Source organism: Pan troglodytes, chromosome X (genome assembly GCF_028858775.2).
Source record: "Pan troglodytes isolate AG18354 chromosome X, NHGRI_mPanTro3-v2.0_pri, whole genome shotgun sequence".
Taxonomy (NCBI): Eukaryota; Metazoa; Chordata; class Mammalia; order Primates; family Hominidae; genus Pan; species Pan troglodytes.
In genome coordinates, this window is record NC_072421.2 from 9,241,662 (window position 1) to 9,267,921 (window position 26,260).

Here is a 26,260-nt window from a genome sequence, read left to right on the forward strand (position 1 = left end):
CTATAAGGGTGGGAAAAAAAAAAAAAAAACCTAGTGCATCAAGACAATCAACCACTAAATTGAGCAGGAGATCTTTCATAACTTTTAAAAAGTTATTCTATAAGACTTCATATGTGTGAGGTATACAATGAGAAAATCACTGGCTTTTAATTCCACCGGAACTCAGTTCAAATCCTGTGTAGGGGATTTACTGGTACTTATTAGTAAAGTGACTTTGTAAGAAAGTCACCCACCTTTTCTGAGCATCTATGACATGAAGGTGGTCATTCCAAGATGAAGCCGAGATTAATTTCACTCACACACAATTCCATCTTCACAGAACAAAAGAAATGTGAAATAACAGTAACTTAAGCAAGATAGAAAAGTATTTCCTCTTCATGTGCAAGGCTGGTATGGGGCCCCACAGTATCAAAGAGCCAGGTTCCTTCTATCTTTCTTGTCAGTTATTCTCAGCCTGGACTCCATCCTCAAAAGTACCTCATGGCCCAAGAGAGCTGCTGGGGCCCCTGCCATTGGTATGTCCTCTAAGAAGCAGGGAAAGACAAGGGGAAGAGAACAAATGAGTGCATTTTCTAGCTAAATCAGTTCCTATTAAAAGAAGCATTTTGAAATTTCTTCACAATAATTCCACTTGGGCAAGAAATTAGTTACTGGCCATATTTAGAAGCAATGGAGCTTGGGGAAATATAGATGTTTAACGCAAGGTGACAATGTGCTCAGGTGAGGAATGAGCTTTCGATTAGCAGAGAAGAGGAGAAACCAGATTAGTAGGCAAAGAGCAATCTCTCTCACCAGTGTTACAGAGTACATGATGACAATCAGAATTCCTAGACATAATGAGCCCCTAAAAAGGTGCTTGGCACATACCTTGTGCTCAGTAAACTACACATTTATTTTCTTTCATAAATAAAGTAAAACTGCTGAGGACTATGCTCTTAATTTCTTTTATAACTTCACAAATGTGTAGACCAGAGTTTGTCAATCTCAGCATTACTAATATTTGGAGCCAGATAATCCTTGCTGTGGGAGGGCTTTTCTGTGCAGTATAGGTTCTTTATTAGCATCCCTGGCCTTGACCCACTAGATGCCAGTAACTCCTCACTCCCAACTGTGACAATCAAAAATATTTCCAGCCATTGGCAATTGTTCCTGGGGGAGGAAATTGCCCTTGGTTGAGAACCACTGGCCTAGACCTGTGCTGGACAATAGGCACTCTTCTATATTCTCTAGGGTTGAGTGGTGCAGGGGCTAAAGACCCTTGAGCTCATAGTGCTGATTCCATTATGTGGAACCCAGCATACCCGAAGTCAGATGAAGCACAGAGATGAATCTCTACAGTTAAAATGTTTTCTTCCAGCCTGGCCAACATGGAGAAACTCCATCTCTACTAAAAAATACAAAAATTAGCCAGGCATGGTGGCAGGCGCCTGTAATCCCAGCTACTCGGGAGGCTGAGGCAGGAGAATTGCTTGAATCCGGGAGGCAGAGGTTGCAGTGACCCAAGATTGCACCACTGAACTCCAGCCTGGGTGACAGAACAAGACTCCATCTCGAAAAACCAACAAACAACAAAAACAACATCAAAGTTGGGGACAGAGCACAGGCAGTCAAGAGACAGCCAGTGAGAATCAGAATAGGGCTTTGGATTTTAGTCTGAGTGAGACAGAAATGAATCATTAGGTTTAAGGTAGACAGCAGTGTGATGCCACTTATATGTTTGAAGGGTCTTTCCAGCAGCCATGAGGAAATGTGATTTTTTGGGGTCAGAGTGGAAGCTAGGAGACCCATCAGGTTGCTCTTGGATTCATCCCAGACAAAGAGAATGGCAGGTTGGAGGTGGGAAGAGTGGTTAGATGAGATCTATTCCACAGGGGCTCTGAAGGAGGAGCTGACAGGCTTTGCAGATGGTCACCAGAACTGATTAAAAAGCGTGTGGTTTCTAGAAAACATTATGCAAACCTAATCTTTTAAAATACATCATCGGAAAATTGTAGCATTAACACTGCTTCTGACTTTTCTGACTTTTCTGACTTTTCTCTCCCTATATTTGTACAAACTGGTTTCTAGAGTTGTTGGCCTGTAAGAAACACAGTGTAGAAGACAGGGATGTATATGTCTCTACTGGTTTGTTGAGTGATTACAGAACCATCATCAATATGCACATGCCTGAATTTTCCCATTTGTAAAACTGATGACTATGTGACTACGGATTACCAGTAACCTCATTAACGTACGCATTAAGAGAAAAGCCCACCTAGTACTTCATGAATCCCAAAAGAAATGCAAATTGTAATTATCTGCACAGGTATCCAGTCGTGCTAACATCCAAAGGAGTCAAACTTTGATTAATAAGCAAGATTCATTCCCAAAGATTCCCAAGGATCCCAAGTTAAAGACAACCCTTCAATTTCTGTCAGCTTTGTAATATATTCCAGAGTTTCAGTTGGGCTTAATTGTGACTTATTGATTGATTTTTGCTTTCTGACAAAAAGGATTGCTTTCTTTCCTTGTGAAATTCAAAGTCTCTCATGGCAGCCTTGATTAATCATTTGCAAAATATGGTTTAACCATCTTTGATCCCTAGTGTACGAATTTCTTTCACTGCAATAATTTTAAAGTAATTCAAATAAGCCTGTTCTAATCAAATTCCTTGTAAGTCTGCAAAAGATAATTTCTTGATGGAATATGGAAAAAATGAGTGCTTAAATAAGAAGTATTACCAATGTAACAAATTATCATTCCTATAATACACGATTAATACGACACTGCACAAAAAGAATACTTATGAAATTTAATCAACCTCATAGCATTATGTGCTTTATCTGGAATGATGGCATGAAAAAGTTATCTAAAATTCCAGTTGAAGACCAATTAATATAATCAATACCAGAAAATGTCTGGACAGAACAAATGCTTAGGACATTACATAAAAAGAGTAAGTGGACCGTAACCAGGCATTTCATTCCTGCCTAGTATCTAGACAGTCAGAGATAAGCAAAGCTTATCTTCATCAAATTATTTAACATTCACGTAGGAACTCTGTTCTATTTTAAAGTAACACTCGTGTATTCAGTGAGCATGATTGTGGAAATGCATCATTAGAACAAAGTTTTTGGTTTAGGAATATTATTCTATAATAATTTATTGTATGTATTTGAAAGACCTTTCACAAAATAATCCTTTTCATAAATATGCTATTTCAAGATTATTATATATTCCTTAGATTATTTGTTGTTTATAAAATAAGGTGTATTTCTATTTTAGGACTAAAAGTAATATCCATGAAATAAATTTTATGAAACACTATTATGATCCCAAAGTTTTGCTCCAATGTTTTTAGCAAACTTTGTAAACTTTACTCATTTACATAACCTGATTACGAAACCTACTTCAGACTGAAGCTAGAGTACCATCATATGTATATTTAAAAAACAAAGATTTTGGTGTATTGGGATTGAGGTAAGAATTGTATTATATCAAACATATAAATAAGTAACATAATAAAGTTTATAGTACTTTAGTGTGCAGCAAAGAATACTCAAAAATGGAAAAGAGACTCTTTAATGAAAAAATCAAATTATTTAACCAGCAATTCCTACAAAGAAACCAAAATACATGCAAAATAACATAAGTATAAATAGAATACATTAAATCTTCTCTGGTCTAACCAGAGGGCATTTTCTTCTTAATGTTTTTTAACAGAAAATTACAAACAACAATAAAATACAGTAGTATATAGAACCATTGATACCTGTATCTTGATGGCAGTGGTAGCTACGTAAATCCAATCTTACACATGATAAATGTCACAAAATCATATACATACATTGCATGCATATCAATTTTGTGCTTTTGATATTGTTTACAATTACTTAAAGTGTAACCATTGGTGGAAACTGGGCATATATGATTTCTCTGTGCTGTCTTTGCAACTTACTGTGAATCTATAATTATTCCAAAACTAAAAGTTTTTTGCACCATTCATACAGGTATAGGAAACGTACCTTAGAACATTGCTTGTGATTCTGGCACCAAACCAGGGAACCATTGTTCTGCAAAAAGAAAAAGGAAAAATATTGATCCATTAGAAAGCTACACATACACAGATTTCTAATTTAAAATTATAATTTATGCATATAATTTTTGAATATTTGCATTTTAACAAATACCCAATCTTGCAAAACCTGCTGTCCTTCCCTTCCAATGATAGAAAATGTGTTTGTAATATAAGTTTCATTTTGTTGATTTCATGATGTAAACAAAGACATATAAAATACTAAAGATTCTAAGCTGTCTGAAATGAAAAAGGGTCTGAGGCAACTTTGATGGTGTGTTGAGCAGTGAAGCAGGTAAATGAACACTAGACGTTCCGCCAATAGTCAGCAGTTTTGAGAAATTTACAACTTAAGCATTGTGGATGCTTTTGATCTCAACCAATTTACAGAAATAAGAGTTTGGGATTGGGAGAAAGATCTTGTATTAGTCTGTTCTTACACTTCTATAAAGAACTACCTGAAACTGGGTAATTTATGAAGAAAAGAGGTTTCATTGACTGACAGTTCTGCAGGCTTAACAGGAAGTATGGCTGGGGAGGCTCAGGAAACTTACAATCATGGCGGAAGGCAAAGGGGAAGCAAGCACATCTTACCATGGCAGAGCAGGAGAGAGAGAGAGAGAGAGCAAAAAGGGAAGTGCCACACACTTTTAAGCCATCAGATCTTGTGAGAACTCACTTCCTGTCATGAGAACAGCCAGGAGGAAATCCACCTCTATGATCCAATTACCCCTCACCAGGCCCATCCTTCCAATTCGACATAAGATTTGGGCAGGCACACAAATCCAAACTATATCAGATCCCACGTGAAAAGCCTTCTCTTACTCTTTCACAAAACATATGATCACAGACAAGAGACTTAACATCCCCATGCCTCAGTTTATCCATCAGTAAAGCAAGCCTAACAGCAATATCTCATGCATCAGGCCACTGGGGTAACTAAATGAAACAATAGATACACTCAATATATAACAAATATTTGGGGCCGGGCGTGGTGGCTCACGCCTGTAATCCCAGCACTTTGGGAGGCCAAGACGGGTGGATCGCCTGAGGTCAGGAGTTCGAGACCAGCCTGGCCAACATGGTGAAACCCTGTCTCTACTAAAAAATATATAATTAGCTGGGTGTGGTGGCACATGCCTGTAATCCCAGCTACTGGGGAGGCTAAGGCAGGAGAATTGCTTGAACCTAGGAGGAGGAGGTTGCAGTGAGCTGAAATCACACCATTGCACTCCAGCCTGGGCAACAAGAGGAAAACTCCATCTCAAAAAAATAAATAAATAAATAAAATTGTACTATGATTTATTATCCTGAACATTAGAATTTCTGTATTCCACATAACTAAGATTTTGGTGATTATTTTTTTCTCTGGTTGGGATCTTTTAAGTCAGGTTATGCTAGGCCAGAATAGGTAGCAAAGCTAGCAGAAACCATCACCCAATAGCTAAAATGTCATGACCTCTAGTTCTCTGAAGTTCAAGGTGGAGATGAAACAAAATCTCCCATTTCCTATGTTTGAACGTCTAAACTTTTAATATGAAGGATACCAGTATTGACAGAGCAAGATGATATATGTTTGCAGTTATGAGAAAAGAAAATTGAACCAAAAAATATCTTTTAGAAAATACTTTTATAACAAGTTTATTGAGATATAATTCACAAAATTCACTCATTTAAATTGTACAACTTGAGTATATTCAGAAAGCTATGCAACCAACACCACTATTTAATTGTAGAACATTTTCACCAGCCCAAAAAGAAACCTGTACCTATTTGTAATCACTCCCATTCTGTCTTCCCCACTACTTGCCTTACCTTGGCAAACAATAAATCTGCTTCTGTCTTTATCTATTTGCCTATTCTGGACATTTTATATAAATGGAATCATACAATATGTGTCTGGCTTCTTGATGCTAAATGCTACAGCAATCTTGCTTCATGTACATTGTAGTATATATTGGTACTTCATCTTTTTGACTGTCAGTTTCAGCTACATGGATATACCACATTTTGCCCATCCACTGCCAATAACATATCTGAATATGTCTCTTCCCAGTAATAGCTTAATTATAGGATCCCCCCCAAACCACTAAATAAATCTCAGCTGTATAGGATTGGCAATCTTCTTCTTCAATGTGAAGATTATTGGCTTAAAAGATCTCGGTCCCATATGAATGCTTTAACTATGAAACCTCTCTAGCATATAGCCCTACTTTTTACTTCTTCTCAGCCTTAACTCCTAATAATTCCAACACATTCTTAGGATTTTAGCCAATCTCCTATGAACCTACCTACCACCTACTGAGTTCCGTACATCCACATCTGGGCCCTCATCTCTCCCCCGACATCTATGCCCCCCATAGAGACAGTAAGGTCTGAAGCTGGAGACGCATACGAACAGCTTAGGGTGAAGTTCGGTATGATTTCTGGCAGGGATTACATCAGATAAATAATTAGATTGGGCAGAGGCCAATGCTGGACAAATGATGGGCGTGGTTCAATTACTGGAAAATGAGATGTTAGGAGAAAGCGTGTAAGAGGGCATAACATACCCTTTTATAAAACTGAAGTTTTATAAAGGGAGCCATTGGCTTGGTTATAAGCTAAAAGTTCAGAGGGGCCAGGCTGACTAGGGGATGGTCATAAACAGCGTGACAACTGCAAAAAGCAGGGGCCAGGCATTGAGCATGCAGAAGCTGGGGGCTGGGGCAGGGCAGCTTTGAAGAACTTCCTACATGACAGCCAGCCTCAGCATGTTGCACGGTGTGTAGATTCATAGAGGATTGGCTAAAATCCTAGGTATGTGAAGGAATTATTGGGAGTTAAGGCTGAGAAGAAGTAAATATTAGGGCTATATGCTAGAGGGGTTTCATAGTTAAAGCTTCCCCTGCTTCCCCTGTGTAGAGTTGGCTCCTGCCAGGACTTCCAAGGACGACACCTGTCTGAACACATCCTGGATTCAACTTGAGTGTTCCAAGCTCCTCCCCAACCAGTGATGGGAAGCAATAAGGCACCTTCTAAAGAGACTCAGGGCTGAAGTGGACAGCCTCAGACCTTGGAGACTAGGTCAAAGCCAGTTCCTGAAGGTCTTTTTCAGCACCATCTTGGTTTGAAGGTTTTGAGTCTTCTTGAGTCAGGTCAGCGGGGTTCTGCTCCTTGGACTAGAATCCTTGACATGGGCACAGGTGAGACCTCCTTCCCTTCCGGATGTTTCTTTTCCTAGGCAGATGGGCAGGACCTTATCTCTGGATGAGATCAGGGGAACCTCAGCTATTTCTGCACTTGCTGGATTCCTCTTTGGAGTTTTATCACACCCTCTCCTGCTGAATGATATGCTTTATTTTGTCTGTGTCTTGGTTGCTCAACTAGATTTTTCCCTGGGGACAGGATTCCATGTTTCCTCTTTACCTGTCTGTAAGACATTAGCAAGGGAGGGCAGCTCTTGGTCCTCACAGAGAAGGCACATTTCTGAGGCCATGCAAGAGTGACTGGGGTTCCAAAAGTGGGCATGGCAACTGTTGCCTGGGGTTCCAAAAGTAGGCACAGCAACTGTTGTCAACAGGTTGACAAAAATATCACTAACGCGGCAATACACCTTTGACTATTATTATTATTATAGTGGCCAAATCTATGTGACAGAAATGTGCCTTGATGTTTTAATACTCACCCCATGTAATCATCCCACAAAATGACATAAGCTTCATTTATTTATTTTACAGTTAAGAAACCTGTAGTCAGGGAAACCAAGTAAAATATGCAGAGTGACAAAGCCAGTGATTGACCTCAATGGTAAACAACACAACAGGAAAAGCCACAGGTGAAGAAAGGAACAAGATGCACACTCGATTTTGAAGGAATTTCCAGATTTATAACCTTGAAAGGAGAGATGAAGATTGGTCCAACAGTCCTAAATACCATATGTTGAGGTAGCAGCAGTTCAGATGGATGGGGTGGAGCAGAGAATAGGAGGGGAGATCAGGTAAATAGAAAGTAGATTGCAGGATTTTCATTACAGAAGATTTTATCTCTGGAAATAATATTTTTAATTTAGCAAATATCAGAGAGTTAATTAAAACAAAAATAAAGGATTAGAGTCCTGAGAAGCCCTGTGCAGGACACACCTTGATATGGTTTGGTTGTGTTCCCACCCAAATCTCATCTTGAATTGTAGCTCTCACAATTCCCATGTGATGTGAGAGGGACCCTAGGAGAGGTAATTGAATCATGGGGGCGGGTTTTTCCCATGTTATTCTCGTGATAGTAAGTCTCACAAGATCTGTTGGGTTTATAAAGGGCAGTTCCCCCGCACATGCTCTCTTGCCTGCCACCATTTAAGACATGGCTTTGCTCCTCCTTTGTCTTCCACCATGATTGTGAGGCCTCCCCAGCCATGTGGAACTGTGAGTCCATTAAATCTCTTTTTCTTTGTAAATTACCCAGTCTCAGGTATGTCGTTATTAGCAGCATGAGAACAGACTAATACACACCTTGATTAGCTTTCTTTTGTTCCCTTCTACTGTGTATGTTGAATGGCCAAACTTCAACAACAAAAGCACAAAGGATGCAGCAGAGATTGTCTTCAGCTGCCCAACCTCCCCTTCCCAAGTGTAAACCCTCCTGCCCTGCCCCACACCAACTCTCCTTCTTTCCTGCAATTCAATGCTCCCCATACCATTGGCTTATACACACCCATCAAAATGAGAAGGAAGCCAATAGCCACAGAGCCTATTTTGAATTGGGAATTAATATCAATACATTGCGTTGAGCAAGGCATTTTCATTTCAAGCAAAATTTTCTACTAATCACAAAATGAAAAACTCTGTCATTACAAAGAAATATTTGGGGCAATGGCAAGCATGCATAAACAATTATTATGATTAGAATGATTTTTTAAAATTAGTGAGGACAGCATGTCATAGGCTGCTTGGGATGATTAAAAAGATAATCCTTGTAAAGTATTTATCAAAATGTTTGGCTCAGGATTTTTTAAAAATCCTTTGTTATTATTGATGTGATTTTGTTGTCATTTGCCATTATATTGTCTTTAGCAGTTTGGGAGTAATCCTAGACTTAATATCTCCCAGCTCACAACGGATAATACTCACCCTAGACTAACTGATTCAGTCTTATTATAGTGAGACTCAAAAGTATTTAGTATTGAAAATACTAAGATACAGTATTTTAGCAATACTAAAATACAAATAAAACTTGCAGTAAAAGGATGCCTTTCCATTCTGTTTTTTCCTTGGGTGGAAGCAATTTTTCAACATTTGCCAACAGGATGAGTGGGCAATGGTATTGGTATTTTTACTTTAATTTCCTGACTGGCCATTTATTTTCCTTTACCGTGGATAGTCTGTCTCTTTTACCTTATCTAATTGTGGATTGTTCACCATTTTTAAAATTAATTTTAGCAACTATTAGTATCACTTAGGTTCAATGATCATTTGTCTATTGCAAAAATTCTCAAGCCCCTCATTCATCTTTTGCATTTATTTGTGAGGTTTTTCCACAAGGAAATTTTATATGCATGCACACACACAGATGCACGCATCCATGCATTCACATATATATTTGCCCTCAAAATGCATCCATAGTTCCTTTTTGGATTCTGGGTTTCCTGTTTTTCTTAAAATAATTGCCCCCATGCCAAGGTTTTGCAGCCGTTCTGTGCTCTTACCTGTATCAGTCATCATGTGCTGTGCTATTTATCTCTACTATGAACTTCTAAGAACCCTGCCCACTAGCATCAGGGATGCCAATAAACCCCCGATCAATGCTGGCCACTTTGTTTAGGCCAGATGCTACCCCATCACGGTCCACCTATGTTGCTTACATATAGTACTCTTTGAGCAGAAGAGCAATAAAAAAATACAAGAATCCAGTATATTTCAATACCCTGCCCCAGCAGAAGTCCTTCGTCAGATTACAATAGCCTTCACCAGTTAAGCCATTTGACAACAAAGATAAAATAACAGTATTTGCAATAAAGTCTTGTCCTGGCTTAAAGCCAACAAAGATAAAGAGTCAAAGTACATTAGGCTAGAAACACATTTGCCTCTGGAACCATCATTGTAACCTCCAGGTAGGATTAGACAGTGGGACTTTTGTAATTATATAAAGATTACATCCTGTATTTTATTGGTTTAACTAGATCAAACATGAATGCTAGTCAATCTGGCTTTCAAAGAGTTTATATAAGTTCAATCAACTGCACCCGGCCATTATTTCAATGACATTTTCCAAGTCTTTTCATTTCTAGCCTTTTGATTTTTCCTTAAAGAAAGATAACTCTTCAAAAGCTTCAAGTAAAGAAAACACATCATTCATGCAAAGACAACACACACGGGAAGAATAAAGATATATGGAAACTAGTTCTCTAGATCCCACCATATGAAAAGAGAAAACAGGAACAGATCTCACTCATTTCCTTCAACATAGCCAGGTGTCGGCATGGAACAGCTAAAGAACTAGTCAGTCTACAATTTCCAAAATACATACCAAACTAGTGTCTAACAATGGAACTGAACATTTGAAATAGAAATCAGTCAGGAAACCCACCATAGACCTTAACTTTACCAATCAATGCTTTGACACTGCAAATAATTAGCTGTGACCCTGAATGGACAATTTTGTGTCCATGCTTGGTGTAAGTTATTTTAAAGCAACAGATGAAACTATAGATACAAGTCATTATATATTTGTCCAAACCCATAGACCGTACAACACCAAAAGTGAAGCGTAGGTAAACTATGGACCCTGATGATGATGATGTGCCAACGTAGGTTCATCCCTTGTCACAAATGTCCCACTCTGGTGGGGGATGTTGGTAATGGGAGAGGCTGTGCATGGTGGGGGCAGAGAGCATGTGGATATTCTCTGTACCTTCTGCTCAATTGCTGTGAACCTAAAACTGCTCTACAAAATAAAAAGTCTATTGAAAAGGTTCAGGAGGAGGGCTTTCTTTATATATTTGTTGTTCATAAGTAAGATTTCTTTCAAATGTTATGGAATATCCTCAGCAGTCTTTTCATTAACCAAGAAAAAAGTCTCTCTGTATTCTACAAATATTTCACATTTAATGGAATTCTACAGGAAACAAATATTTGACCATATAGAAAGAAATACACCTGCCTCCAGACACCCAGCCTTCCCATACTGTCCTTTCTTCAAAGAAAATGCGACTTCAACCAGGAAGGCTTCCCTGACCCCCACGCCCTGACTGCCACAGCTCTCTCTCTCTGTTGCTTGCTCTTATAACGTTCTGCACTTCTCCCCCCAGGCACTCTATCACACAGTGGACAAGTGTAAATTATGTGTGTTGTTTTAATTTAACGATCATATGCCCCCCAGCCTGGAAAAGCTTTGGCGGTAGTGTCTATCCCTAGCACATGTTTGCCATTGGCTCTCTGGCACATAGCAGCGTGCCTGACACAGGGTAAATGGTCTTCACAAATGGTACTGATTGAAGAAATAAACGAATGGAGTAGGAGGTCATACAAAGGAATTTAAGCTTTAGTTATTAGGTCCTGAGGAGCTAGAAAGAATGATATAAATAGATTGAGCTGATGAAATGTTTCATCTTCTCTGGATGGAGCTTTTAGGAAGTAGGCTCATTATTTTGTTTCCTGTGATGTAAATGTCCAAGAGATTTGGCATGATGACACCGAAAACTGAACAAAGACTTGCATTTGGGATCAAATATACGTTATTTAATAAATAAAAATACTAATTATCTTTTTATAGGGTGTAGATACAGTATCTAAAGAAAATATATAGAACAGCAAATGCCAGACTTTTCTTCTTCTCATCATTCCCTAAACAATACAGTGTAACAGCTATTTACACAGCACTTACACAGTATTAGGTATTATAAGTAATGTACAGATGATTTTAAATATATAGGAGGATATTTGCAGGTCATATACAAATACCACACCATTTTATTTCAATAACTTGAGCATCTTCAGATGTAGGTGTCTGCCCGGGTGGGGAGGGGAGGCAGATCCTGAAACCCTTAGGGTGCATTATAACTTTGATATACTTTTCCTGAAACTAATAGAATTGTGTTCTTCAAGTATATTCATCCAAGAAGAACATACGTTGTTTCAATGTAACCAGCAGTTATTTTCCACCTGTACTTTTAAAACCAACTGGCCAGGCATGGTGGCACACGCCTGTAATCCCAGCACTTTGGGAGGCTGAGGCGGGTGGACCACGAGGTCAGGATTTCAAGACCAGCCTGGCCAACATGGTGAGACCCCATCTCTACTAAAAATACAAAAATAATCTGGGCATGCCAGCACATGCCTGTAATCCCAGCTACTCTGGAGGCTGTGGCAGGAGAATTGCTTGAATCCAGGAGGCGGAGGTTGCAGTGAGCTGAGATCACACCACTGCATTGCAGCCTGGGTGGCAGAGCGAGACTATGCCTCAAAACAAAAACAAAAACAAAAAACTTTAGTGGGAAGCTGAGTGCCAGACAGTTTAAAGGAACAATAGAAATGTCTAAGAAACTATCATCAGAGTGAACAGGCAACCTACAGAATGGGAGAAAAATTTTGCAATCTATCCGTCTGACAAAGGGTTAGTATCCAGAATCTACAAGGAACTTAAACAAATTTACTAGAAAAAAATCAAACAACCCCATCAAAAAGTGGGTGAAGGATATGAACAGCACTTCTCAAAAGAAGACATTTATGTGGCCAACAAACATATGAAAAAAGCTCATCATCACTGGTCATTAGAGAAACGCAAATCAAAACCACAATGAGATACCATCTCACACCAGTTAGAATGGTGATCATTAAAAAGTCAGGAAACAACAGATGCTGGAGAGGATGTGGAGAAATAGGAATCCTTTTACACTGTTGGTGGGAGTGTAAATTAGTTCAACCATTGTGGAAGACAGTGTGGCAATTCCTCAAGGATCTAGAACCAGAAATACCATTTGACCCAGCAATCCCAGTACTGGCTATATACCCAAAGGAATATAAATCATTCTACCATAAAGACACATTCACACATATGTTTATTGTGGCACTATTCACAATAGCAAAGACTTGGAACCAACCCAAATGCCCATCAGTGATAGACTGGATAAAGAAAATGCGGCACATATACACCATGGAATACTATGCAGCCATAAAAAAGGATGAGTTCATGTCCTCTGCAGGGACATGGATGAAGCTGGAAACAATCATTCTCAGCAAACTAACACAGGAACAGAAAACCAAACACCGCAAGTTCTCACTCATAAGTGGGAGTTGAACAATGAGAACACATGGACATAGGGAAGGGAACATTACACACCGGAGCCTGTCAGGGGGTGGGGGGCGAGGGGAGGGATAGCATTAGGATAAATACCTAATATAGATAGATGATGGGTTGATGGGTGCAGCAAACCGCCATGGCATGTGTATACCTATGTAACAAACCTGAACGTTCTGCACATGTATCCCAGAACTTAAAGTATAATTAAAAAAGAAAGAAAGAAAGAAAAAGCAGTACATATACACAGTGGAGTATTATTCAACCATAAAAAAAGAAATGTCTTTTAGAAAACAAATGTCAATTTCATTTCAAAGTTCTTGTGAATAACGAAAATCATCAAAGAAGAAAATTATGCAAGACCAACACAGAGAGAAAACAATATTAAATAACTTTACATGACTTTGAATTACATTGTTTTCTTTTCTTTTCTTTCTTGAGACAGGGTCTCACTCTGTCACCCAGGCTGGAGTGCAGTGGTGAGATCACAGCTCACTGCAACCTTCACCTCCAGGGACATTCTTCACCATGGTTATCTGCAAAGAGTATGACATGATGCGAGTATTTATCTGGCTATAGTGTACTTTAGGTGATACGTAATAACTAGAAGTGTTTTGAAGCCTTCCTAGGTCTTGTATTTCCTTAACTGTTGTAGGTGTTGTGTTCTTAATATAGGATGTTTTATAAATAAATATAACTAAAAATTCATCAAGAAAAATTTTAGCAGAAACTAAAGTTGCATAGACTAAAACTATGACTTGTGACATTTCTTAGCTACATCAGGATTCAACCTTGTCCACCCTGGGAAAGGTAGTGTGCAATAGCTGCTCTTATGCACAAATGATTGAAAACCATTATTTGTGTTATTTTATTTTATTTTTTTTTTGAGATGGAGTCTCGCTCTGTCACCCAGGCTGGAGTGCAGCAGTGCGATCTCCACTCACTGCAAGCTCCGCCTCCTGGGTTCACGCCATTCTCCTTCCTCAGCTTCCCAAGTAGCTGGGACTGCAGGCGCCCGCCACCACGCCCGGCTAATTTTTTGTATTTTTAGTACAGACGGGGTTTCACCGTGCTAGCCAGGATGGTCTCGATCTCCTGACCTCGTGATCCACCCGCCTCGGCCTCCCAAAGTGCTGGGATTACAAGCGTGAGCCACCACGCCCGGCCGTGTTATCTTATAAATTTATGAGGGCTTTTGAAATTCCGATTTTATAGTTGACCACATGAGCCACATAGGAGTCCAGAGCTCTCTGAGAACTTCTACCTCACCAGCAGTCCTTCTGTGCAAAGTATTTTCATCAATGGGCATTCCGGTCTCTGTCAAAGTGTAAGATCTATTTGAATCTGACCAAGCCTGTTCTCTAAACACAACCAGGATAAGAAAAAGGACCCAACAAGTGATTCCAAATACCCACTCAAAATGTTTGTAAATGGTAGCATTCTGACTCAGATGATACCATATCATTACAACTCAGAGAAGATCTTTGAGGGCCATTCAATCCATCTTCTTGGTGAAAACAAGACAAATGTAACTCGTTAATGACATGTCATTGTCTCATAATACAGGGAACTTTCCAAGGGAAAGAGGTTACAGTGTCCCTGTAACATGTTACTCCGCTATGCTGACTTTTCCATCCTGAATTCCTAGCGAAATCTCTCAAAGCCATTCAAGGGAAAAGGGGTGAGGAGTTGCAAGTCAAGTGATCAACTTTCAGATTTTCTGCCTGCTAATATTTTATCCTCTGATTAACTAATTCATCTAGTAACTCTCTCCAAAACATTTACCATGCCAAAGGAAAACATCAAAACCAGAAGAGAAAAACACAATGCAGGGACCATCCTGCCTGAGTGTGAAGAAGGAAGATCACACACATATTACTGAATTCCATAATACTCAAGGGCAGGACCAAGACGATGACACAAACCACATCATGGAAATGAGCATACAGTGGGGAACTTAGAATTTCCACTAATGTCTGAGGAGAAAGGAAAAGCAAAGAATGGGGTTGGAGGAGAAATCTAAGTGTCCAATAAACCTCAAAATTACCATGCTGAAGAGGAATCTAAGTGTCCAATGATAGCTCTAAACCTCAAAATTACCATGCCTAAGACTGTCCCGAATCATCAGGTTAGTCACTGTCACACATCTGAATAACATGTGAAAGCCATTGGCAACAGTGGCAACACAAGAGTCAGAGGAAAATTCTACATCCTGAGAATGGCAAGTTAATAGCAATTCAAGTTCAACAGTCTCCCTTTGTAGATGAGTCAATTGGGGCTCAGGAAGGCTAAAAAATGTATGAACTATTACTGATTCAAACACAAAGAATATTTTAATAGTAAGCACACCTTACTTAAAGTCAAAGGCTTTATTTCACATGCCAGGCTACTACTCATCCATCATGGGTGGTAAGCTCTCAGAAAAATTAATGTCTTCTTTTCTCAAATGAGATGAATAATGTCTTTACAAGATAATCACAGAGATGTCTATGAAAACCACCTGTGACCATCCAAGGTCAAGGCTGTAGTCTAGCTGGCAAGATGCCAAGTTCAGTGATATGACCACTTTGCACACAAGGAGTGACTTTCAATAACGTAGAAGGTCTGAGAGAGCTCTGGGGCCCCACCTGGAGGTTGATTAATCCCAATTAATCATGTGATTAGCCATGGAGAAGTCAGAATTCTAAAATCCCTCAGTAAGTTTTGATACAACAATAAAGAAAATGGTTTCCAGTTCCTTATAAATAAGAGCAGCCTAATTAATTTCTACATTGTATGGTTGTTTGAAGTCTTTGCAAAGGCATAATATCCATGTAAAGAATAGAATCTATACAGTTGTTTAATGCAAGGTTACACTAAATTAGATTCACATATCAAAACCCCACTTGGGAGAACATGAAAATGCAATACTGGCAAGTGCTATTCTTAGTATAATTTCAAATTCACATTGAAATATATGACTTTGTTTCCTACGGCTGCCATGACAAAGTACCACAACCCAGGGGGGCTGAAAGAGGAGAAATTTATTGTCTCTCGGTTCTGGAGGCTGGAAGTGTGAGACCAAGTTATCGCAAGACCATGCTCTCTCAGAAAGGCCATAGGGGAAGATTGGCTCCATGACTTTCTTTGAGCTTCTGGTAGTTCCTTGGCTTGTGGCAGCATTCCAACGTTCACATCCGTGTCCTCACATCTCTGCATGTCTGTGTTAAAATTTCTCCTTTCAGTAAGGACACCAGTCATATTGGATTAGGGGCCTACCCTCCTCCAGAATGACTCATCTCAATTAATCACATCTCTAACGACGTTATTTCCAAATAAGGCCACTTTGCCACTTTCTGAGGAACTGGGGGTTAGGACATCAACATATGGAGTTAGAGGTGCATTATTCAATCCGGAAGTGACTAAAATAAATTAAAGCCATGGGACAAATACTACATTGTTTCAGCCACACTTCAACCTGCACCTCAGTTAATAATCTATGTGTTAATATGTTCACGTATTATTTTTTCAATTTGCTTCAACTCACTATCAATGTTTATTTCTTCACTTTGGCCTCCTTGCCATCTCCCAGCAAATGTCAGAACATGGTGTTTTGTAACAACCCATCTGTCCATCTCACTGACAATGGTTTTTCCTTTCATAAAGTACTTCAATCTGACAGCAAGTGGGTGCATCATAAGAAGGCATTTGTAATCCATAATGTAAACTGTTTATAATCAAGTAGTCCAGTTTTGGTGAAAATTGATTGCTTGAATAAACATGGAAGAACCACACCGTCATAATGAGGTGATTTGGCCAAGCACACAATTCTCCCCAGGTGTAACCAATCTACTTTTAAAATGTTGCACCCTCTGGTGAGACCTTCAGCTTTATGTTCCTGATCTTTGTTCCATACCTGGACCTTGATTACTAATGACCCATTCTCTCCCAGGAGACCCACTCTCTCTCCCTGAACACATATGTTCAGAGGAATTGACAATGGCCTCTTCATCTGTCAACAAGGTGGAATCAAAACTCATGTTTCAAAAGACATGGCAGCCAGACAGTGACTCCAGCCCTCTCATTTGACAAATGAGTCTACTAATTCTAAGTGAGCCTATAATGATGTTTCTGCTGAGGACACCACCACTGACTTCTACTTAGTAAGCTCACACTTAATCAATTGTACATAACCTGAATCAAAAAGGGCTGCCCAGAAGAATGTCCAAGCTGGGGGACGGAGAATGGACAGTTCCAAAGCTAGAACTTGGCACCTCTTATCAAGCAAAGAAAGGTACCAGAGAGAAGCCCGACAGCATGACTGACTGAAGCAGTGACTTTCAAAGTGTGGTACTGGAACCAGTGATATCAGCCTCACCTGGAAGCTTTTGCAAATTCTGGTGATATACCTTACACTCGTAGAATCAAAACTCCTGGGGCTGGAGAGCAGCGAGCTGTTTTACAAGTTGTCCAAATATGGCTGATCCCCACGAAAGCCTGAGATGCTTACTCTTCCTTTGCTTTATGTGACTTCACGAAATACACTCCAAATGTCTCCTTTCTTTCTTTTTTCTTTCTTTCTTTTTTTTTTTTTTTTTGAGATGGAGTCTCACTCTGTCACCCAGGCTGGAGTGCAACGACGCGATCTCAGCTCACTGCAACCTCTACCTCCCGGGTTCAAGTGATTCTCCTGCCTCAGCCTCCCAAGGAGCTGGGATTACAGGCGCCCACCACCACGCCTGGCTAATTTTTGTATTTTTAGTAGAGACGGGGTTTCACCAGATTGGCCAGGCTGGTCTTGAACTCCTGACCTCAGGTGATCCACCTGCCTCGGCCTCCCAAAGTGCTGGGATTACAGGCATGAGCCACCGCGTCCGGCCCAAATGTCTCTCTTCTCTCCCTTCCAAGTGTCCCAAATAAATGACTGAGACCCTTATTCAGCTCTTACAGGTATCTTATTGGATTCTTGTCATTGAGAAAGAACAACCCTCTTTGTAAAGCAGTAAGTTGATCTTTGCATGTGCTGGTTTCTTTTTCTCCAAGACCAAGACTCAAGGTAACAATATTCAGGGCGGTCTAGACCTCCCTGGCCTCTGCTGTCTTGGCCTCATCTCAGTCTCTGGCCATTTTCATACAGAACAACTGTAGAAACATGTAATTTCTTGCTGGGGATGACTGTGTGGCAAAAGCACAAAGCAGACTTTAAAGGCACTCTCAAATCACCCTATTATTTTTCAAAATAGATGCTTGGCAGCTGCAAAGCTTGACAGGTGCAATATGTTATGCATAACAAGTCATTCCCACAAGGCACATTACTGCCTGGAATCTGGCATGTTGACCAGCAGAGGTTAAGGATTAATGTTAAGTTATCAAGCTAATTACTCACATGCATTAAGAGTAGGTGGAGAGGATATGCTTCCGGATAACATGAGCTGGGAACTATTGCTATTATCACTATAACCATTAAAAAAAAATCTAATTGAAAAAACGTACCGTGCCCCAGAGATAAAAACTATTATTTCCATGTGCTTCCCTACTGAATATTTTAGCAACACATTTTGGAATATCCCTGGTAAGTCCTAGAAGTTGTTGTTTTAATGGTAAAGCAAAACCCCCATCTTGCTATACACATGTAAACTAGGAGATGCAGGACTTAGTTGAGCTTCATTTGTAGTAGGGAACACCCAAGAAGGGGAAAAAAATGACTAAAAATACATGTTTTCCCCTTCTAATTGACTTTACTAAGTGTCAGATTTTTGTCACATTGTTTTCTTGTGATATATGCTTTTTCATTATGCTAATTTATGTTATTCATTAAAGAGTGCAGAATAATTCATCAAACTAAAATAGAGCACCTCGTAGTCTATTATGCCCTGACTTATATTCTAACCCATTCATCATGATTCTGGGTTATTTTAATATAAACTTCAAAAGACAGTGTGTTTTAATGAGGGATCACTTGAGAAAACATGATTAATTAAATGTGATGCAAGCGCAAAGAGCAATAACCCCAAGAAAAAACTGCTTTGCAAAAAAATAAAACTCATTCCAAGAAAAATGTGTTCATTGCAGAATTAGAAGGATGTCTGAAAAGTCAGATATGTTTTCCCAGTAGAATAGATGACTTGGAATTAAATGACTTTTTTTCCTTACACAATATCTATCCAGGATTTCAAATTTCAATTTAAAAATCTACTTAATCTTATCCTATGCATCATACGGAAAGGTGAAATATTTCTCTTTTTTCAGAGACAGCGTCTCTTTGTCACCTAGGCTGGAGTGCAGTGGCTCAATCATAGCTCACTGTAGCCTCAACATCCTGGGCTCAAGCAATCCTTCTGCCTCAGACTCCCAAGTAGCAAGGACAAGAGGTATGCACCACCAAGCCTGGCTAATTTTTTCTTTTTCTTTTTTTTTTGGTGGAGATGGGGTCTCACTCTGATGCCCAGGCTGGTCTCAAATTCCCGAACTCAAGTGATCCTCCCATCTCAGCCTCCCAAAGCACTGGGATGACAGGCCCACCATGGCCACCCAGAATGGGAAATCTTTAAGTAACAAAAGCACACATGAGAGATCTGCATGTCATGCTCTACTGATTGAACTAGATACTTCAAAACAAACTGGAAAGAGTTTCTTAAATTAAAAAATTAAGTTTTTAAATCTCTTTTGGAAGTGGAGGGGTCTCTCAGACCAGACTGTAGAGCACTGGGGATCCAGGGTTACATACTATTCATTTTATTTTAGCGATAGGGTCTCACCGTGTTGCCCAGGCTAGACTAGAACTCCTAGGCTGTGATCGTCCCTCCTCAGTCTCTCAAGCGGCTGGGGCTACAGGCATGCACCACACTATTTTTGAATCCCAGGATCATCAGCACCAGGCACTCCCTCTGGGCCTAACTCATCTTGATGACAGCCAGCGCGTCTGTAGAGCCAAGTAAGAGGCTCTGTTCTGAGTAAAATGCATGGCATCCCAGAAAACTCAATGAAGCAGCACCACCGTCAAAATGGAGGCAAAGGGCAGTCGACGGTCTGAGAGACAGGGCAGAGACAACAGTCTTCAGAAAGGAAAAGAAGTTTACTTGCAAAGAAGTCCCAAAAACAGAAGACCTTAGGACCAGCTCACCAACAGAAATAATGATAATGTGAATTTAAAGAAGAAGATGCAGCATAACTAAGTTTGCATGAGTCTGCTCATAGATAAAACCATCCATCTACTTATATGATCATGCTCACATGCCACGACACATCTTCACAATCAGGGTTGCCAAAGACGCAAGGAAAGTGAGGTTTTCGTTTAGGAGAGAGAAACTTAACAGAATGCTACAAGATCTCATTTATTCAGAAGATGAAAACTTGTCAGGCTAACCCTGTCCTTTTGTGGTCATCTCAGGGCCCAAACCTTCTCCTCTGACTGTGAATGGGGATGTCCATGTCTCCCCATAAGCGAGAGAGTTCACAGCATCAGTTTTGATTCCAGAATTACTTACAGCAGAGATGTAAGCATAAGAAGGGACAGAACCAGGGTAGGGCACCAGCGATCTGGATCCACAGTGCACTCTGGATCACCCTGTAACCCCTCCTCTTGTGGCCTCCCATCTCTGAGCTAGTGCCACCTGACACCTCATTTGTGTCTGTGCACCCCAGTTCCCTGACACAGTCTTTTGGGAATGAAGGCACGTGCCTTGGTCATCTTGGCAACACCAGCGCTTAGCAAAGAGCCTGACACAGCACAGACCCTTAGTGTTTCCTGAGAACAAGAAGCTAAGCCATGTCATGACTGCCAGGATGTTTGCCATAGAGTGGAAGCAAAACATATACAGATAGAGACAGACACAGAGATAGAGACCCAGAGACAGAGACAGATGGAATAGATATGGATATCCCGATACAAATATTCACATACTGCTATGTTTGGAGACATCAGTTTTGTCATGACTGAAGGTGGGAGGTATGGTACTGGCATTGAGTAGGGAGAGGCCAGGGATGCTGTGGAACCATTAAAATGCACCAGACAGCCCTTCCACTCAACAAAGAAGAATCTGCTCCAAAACGTCCACAGTGCCATGGTTGACAAACCCTGAACTAGAAACGCATGCATAATATACACACAGACAAATATATGGAAATTAAATTCTAGCCCTAATTTCATGAGGTTATGTAAAAAAGCAACCTCCATCTTTTTTTCAAAATTGTGGAGTAATAAAGTGAACTAGAGTATGCAAATCTTGCCCTATTAAAAACAGGTTTAAAACATTGCAAAAATCTATGGCTCCTGGATAATAGAAAAATGAAAATTACAGATGGTCGACTAGTCTATATTTGTTTTTCTGGTGATTGTGATACATAACCAGAGAATATATTCTATCCAGATTTTTTTTAAAAAATTTCTTTGCAGCTGTGAAGGCATTAGCTCATAACTCCGGATACAAAAATGTGGAAACAACAAAAGCAACCAAAAGATGTTCTCTACTTTCTTTTAAATTCTGGCCCAATGGGAAAAAAAAAAATACTTCCCAGATGTAGGCCATTTCTGGAATGATGACCACTAGGTTTGGCTGTACTGCTTTCAAAATGGTACAGCCAAATGTCAAAATAGAAAGGGAGAGGGAAGGGGGGAAAGAAAAGAGAGATCAGGAGAGAGCGAGAAGAGAGAGACAATGCATTTCTACTCAAAGATATGATGGGCTGACCTGGTACAGTGGCTCACACCTGTAATCCCAGCACTTTGGGAAGCCCAGATGGGAGGATCTCTTGTGGCCAGAAGTTCAAGACCAGCCTGGGCAACATAGTGAGACCCTGTCTCTGTTTTCAAAAAATAAAAACTCAAGCCTAGGCAATATGGTGAGAACTTGTCTCTACAAACTGTTAAAAAATTAGCCAAGCGTGGTGGTACATGCCTGTATACCAGCTACTTGAAAGGCTGAGGTGGAGGGATCCTTGAGCCAGGGAGTTTGAGGCTGCAGTGAGCCATGATTGCACCACTGCACTCCAGCCTGGGTGACAGAGTGAGACCCTGTCTCAAAACGTAAATAAATAAAATAAATAAAAATTCAAAATTTAAAAAATAAATGATTAAGCAAAAGATATGATGGCACTATCCATCAAGGATATATGGGACACATATTTTAGATTTTAAAGGCAACGTTCTAGTTCCAAATGACTTTTCTGTTTTGAGGACACAGTCTCACTCCTGTCACCCAACTGGAGTGCAGTGGTGCCACTGGAGCTCATTGCAGCCTTGAACTCCTGGACTCAAGCGATTCTCCCACCTCAGCCTCCCAAAGCACTGGGAATACAGGCGTGAGCTACCATGCCTGGCCCCAAATAGCTTTAGTAGCCCAAAACATGGAAAAGAAAATGGGGAACAAAGTGCCCACCTTCAAACAATTAATGGTGGACACCACCCTAGGTGACGTCTTTGTCCCTTCTTGCCACAGATGAAATTTAAAAGAACCACAGTTGTCAAAACATGTTCACAACAACTGGCCTCCCATTTTCTTCTCATTCTATCTGAAAGGAGTCAGTAACTTCTGCATGAACTTGGCATTCTTGGCATCAACAGGATTGGTTTCAGCTCTAGGGGCCAGGCGCCAATGCTGTGGTGTGGTTTGTAATTCTGCCTTTATGTGGGTCATTCATATGGCAGGACTGTTGGGCAGGAATAGGTAACCTCTGATGTCTGGTTGCCATAGCATCTCCTTACAGCTACGTGGTTCTCTGCTCCTTGTTTTAGGCACAATTACGCCTCTAGGTGAGCAGAACTCTGTCCACTGGGCAGAAATGACCATCAAGCAAGGGATAAAACAGCAGTTGGCAGAGACAAAAGTATCTGGCCATGAAGAAGAAAAAGTGGAAATCTCAGCGCTGCATCAGAAATTGTTGGTGCAGAGTTCTCAGAAAATATTCGTATACTTCCAATTGTGGGGATGATTCTATTATCACTATTCGTTACGATTGTAAAGGATCTTGCAATTTGCATTCTGCGGGAGTCCTATCAGTTGGAAAGCAAACTAATGACCCTGAAATGCAAACCTCCTTGGCATACTGGATTTGTTATAACAACACTCAGGACCTGTCCAGTTGATGGGGTGACACATGTCAATATAAGCTGTGTATTCTGTTAAAAATCTCTCTCCCGTATTTTAGGCTTACAGGTTTTGGTCAACTTTCTTTCTGGTATACACAGTATAACAAGGAGTCTACATTTCAGAAGAGTGTCATTACTTCCAACAGTGTAGGCATTTAAAGACAAGGACTGGGATATTTGTGTAAGTCTAGATGGACTGTCTCTTGCAATAATGCCCTATTAGAGATTTAAACAAGAGTTAATCAACTTTCCTTGAATGAACCCTTCAAAGAACTCAACAGGTTCTTTGTCACCCAGGCTGAAGTACAGTGGCACAATCTCGGCTTACTGCAACCTCCGCCTCCCAAGTTCCAGGGATTCTTCTGCCTCAGCCTCCCTAGTAGCTGGGACTACAGGTGCGCACCACCATGCCTGGCTAATTTTTGTATTTTTAGTAGAGATGGGGTTTTGCCATGTTGGCCAGGCTGGTCTCAAACTCCTAACCTCAGGCGATCTGCCCACCTTGGCCTCCCAAAATGCTGGGATTACAGGCGAGAGCCACCGCGCCTGGCCCATTATGTGACTTTTTAAATGGTAACAACATATCTGCGTTATCTTTATAAGAATCAGGGTAATGTGAAACACAAAATTATATATTTTTGAGCTCACTAAGAAAATATTTTCTGAAGTATTAACAACTTGAAAAGCAAAAAAAAAACCTTATGAAATAAAAAAGTTATAATTCAAAACAAAAGGGTAAACAGAATGTGAATTAAGAGCCTTGATTAGTTGCTGGATTCTTTTCAAGCCTTTTGATGGGTATTGTTTCTCAGACTCCCCTGAGGAGAGGTTTTAAAGCTTCGGGGATTAAAGAACCCCAAAACTTCACATCTTTACCATCTTGTTCTCATGTGCAGCCTTGAGAATTTTCAAAATTCTTTTTTTGAAAGATTTCCTCATTGCCTAACTTTTATATTTTGCAGAGATGCCGGAAAGAATTATAAAGTGTAAACACACACACACATAACCAAAACCCAAACAAAAGGCAATGAAGCAAGCATGTCAGGCACACTGAGCTCGTGGAAATGGCTGTCACATACATGCAAGCTACAATTACCATGCACAATGACTCCACACATGTCCCACCAACATACACAACAGCAACACAGCCAAGAATGAGGACACCGCAACTTTTGTTGCAGGCAGCAAACATCCCCTGTGATGTCCAGGACTCCAGCTGCTTGGAATGCTTCCCCAAGAATCTCGATAAAACTCTGCTATTTCATTACATGCATGGAAAATTGGATAGGCCTAAAAAAAAGCAATTGACAAAAACAAAAAAAGACATTCTTCATCTGAAAAATATCAATACCCATGATCATGAGTTAAATTACTATATGTAAGGATTTAAAAGTCGATTCATGGTTTTAATAGTTTCTTTCTTCACGTCAACAACTTGCAGCAATTTTATTAAATGTTTGTCCTTCTCTCCAGTAGAAAATAATTCTCTTGGCCAGGTATGGTGGCTCACACCTGTGATCTCAGTACTTTGGGAGGCTGATGCAACAGAATCACTGGAGGCCAGGAGTTTGAAACTAGCCTGATCAACATAGCAAGACCCCATCTCTGGGGAAAAACAAAAACAAAAACAAAAAACTTAAAAAAAAAAGTAGCCAGGTACGGGGGTGTAACACACCTGTAGTCCCAGTTACTCAGGAGGTTGAGGGAGGATTTCTTGAGCCTAGGAGTGCAAAGCTACAGTGAGATATGATCATGGCACTACACTCTAGTCTAGGTGACAGAGGGAGACCTTGTGTAAACAACAAACAAAAAATTTGTAAAGAAAGTAATTGTTTTGGAGGCAAGAAGCACATCTCACATATGCTGGGGCCTCACAATCTAAGATACCTGAAAGACGGTTGTGTTTTGCAGATTCTTATTGGTTAGAAGAATGAATTGGGTAGGTACGTGCACCACCAGTCGGGATGGTGTTGATGGACTGATATTTTTCAAGCCATTTTCTATCACACCAGCAACCTTTCAATTGTCCTCATCTGTGCAACTGTGGTGCAAAACTGACTCCAGAAGCCAGTGAGAAATCCCGTCCTAGTTCCCTTACAACTGAGTGTCTCTGGATCATAATATAGGTGCTGTTTCCCCTCTGTCTTCTCTCGCTGTTAACATGCTAAGAAGTGGAGTCATTCAGTACAAATATCTAGGAATGTGACAATGAGGGCTTGAGTTTCTGCTATGGATCCTTGGTTATCTCATTTTCAGGCCTTCAGTTTTCTTATCTGAAAAGAAAAATAACATTCCTGACCTCACAGAGTAGTTGTGATGGTCAAATAGATATTTTATGTGAAACAACTGTGTCAACTCCAAAACACTGTAAAATGCAATGCTAAATGCCTTCTGTCCTGTGGCTCAGGAATTCCGGAGAGCTTCTAATTTCCACTAATTCAGAAGCTGTGTCCAACCGCAAGCCAAGAGATAGCCTCCTTTTCCTCCCTTCTTCTTTCTTAGGCTCGTTCTTAGGGGTGTGGCCAAGGATCTCCATAGAGATCAACTGAAAAGCATTAAGAGTTGAAATTCAACCAGATTAGCAAGAACCAGCAAGACACACATCCCTAAGTGTTGTGGCTTGAATGTGGCATCATGTTACAATGGGCATGCTCTTAACCTGCCTTGCAGAACAAAGCACTTGAGCTTTGTGGCTATTTATTCCTTCTCTAACAAGTTCCCAAAGTCTGGCTGCTAGCTGGGAGGCTGATGCTATATCATGGCCATTTAGGTTATGGTCCCCAACAACAGACCACACTGTTGCAAGACTCTGTATTTATACACATGCTGTTCCAAGCTGGAATAACTCAGCTAGCAGTTATGAGACTTTC

General features: G+C 40.2%; 1 protein-coding gene across 1 annotated transcript in view; it reads right to left on the reverse strand.

Annotated features, from left to right (window-relative positions):
- The window catches only part of ANOS1 (anosmin 1), a 203,254-nt gene that overhangs the window by 167,019 nt on the left and 9,975 nt on the right, over nucleotides 1–26,260 (reverse strand). The window contains exon 2 of the mRNA XM_016943751.3: nucleotides 4,005–4,052. Coding sequence (XP_016799240.1) covers nucleotides 4,005–4,052 — 48 coding nt within the window. The remainder of the gene's footprint in view (nucleotides 1–4,004; nucleotides 4,053–26,260) is intronic.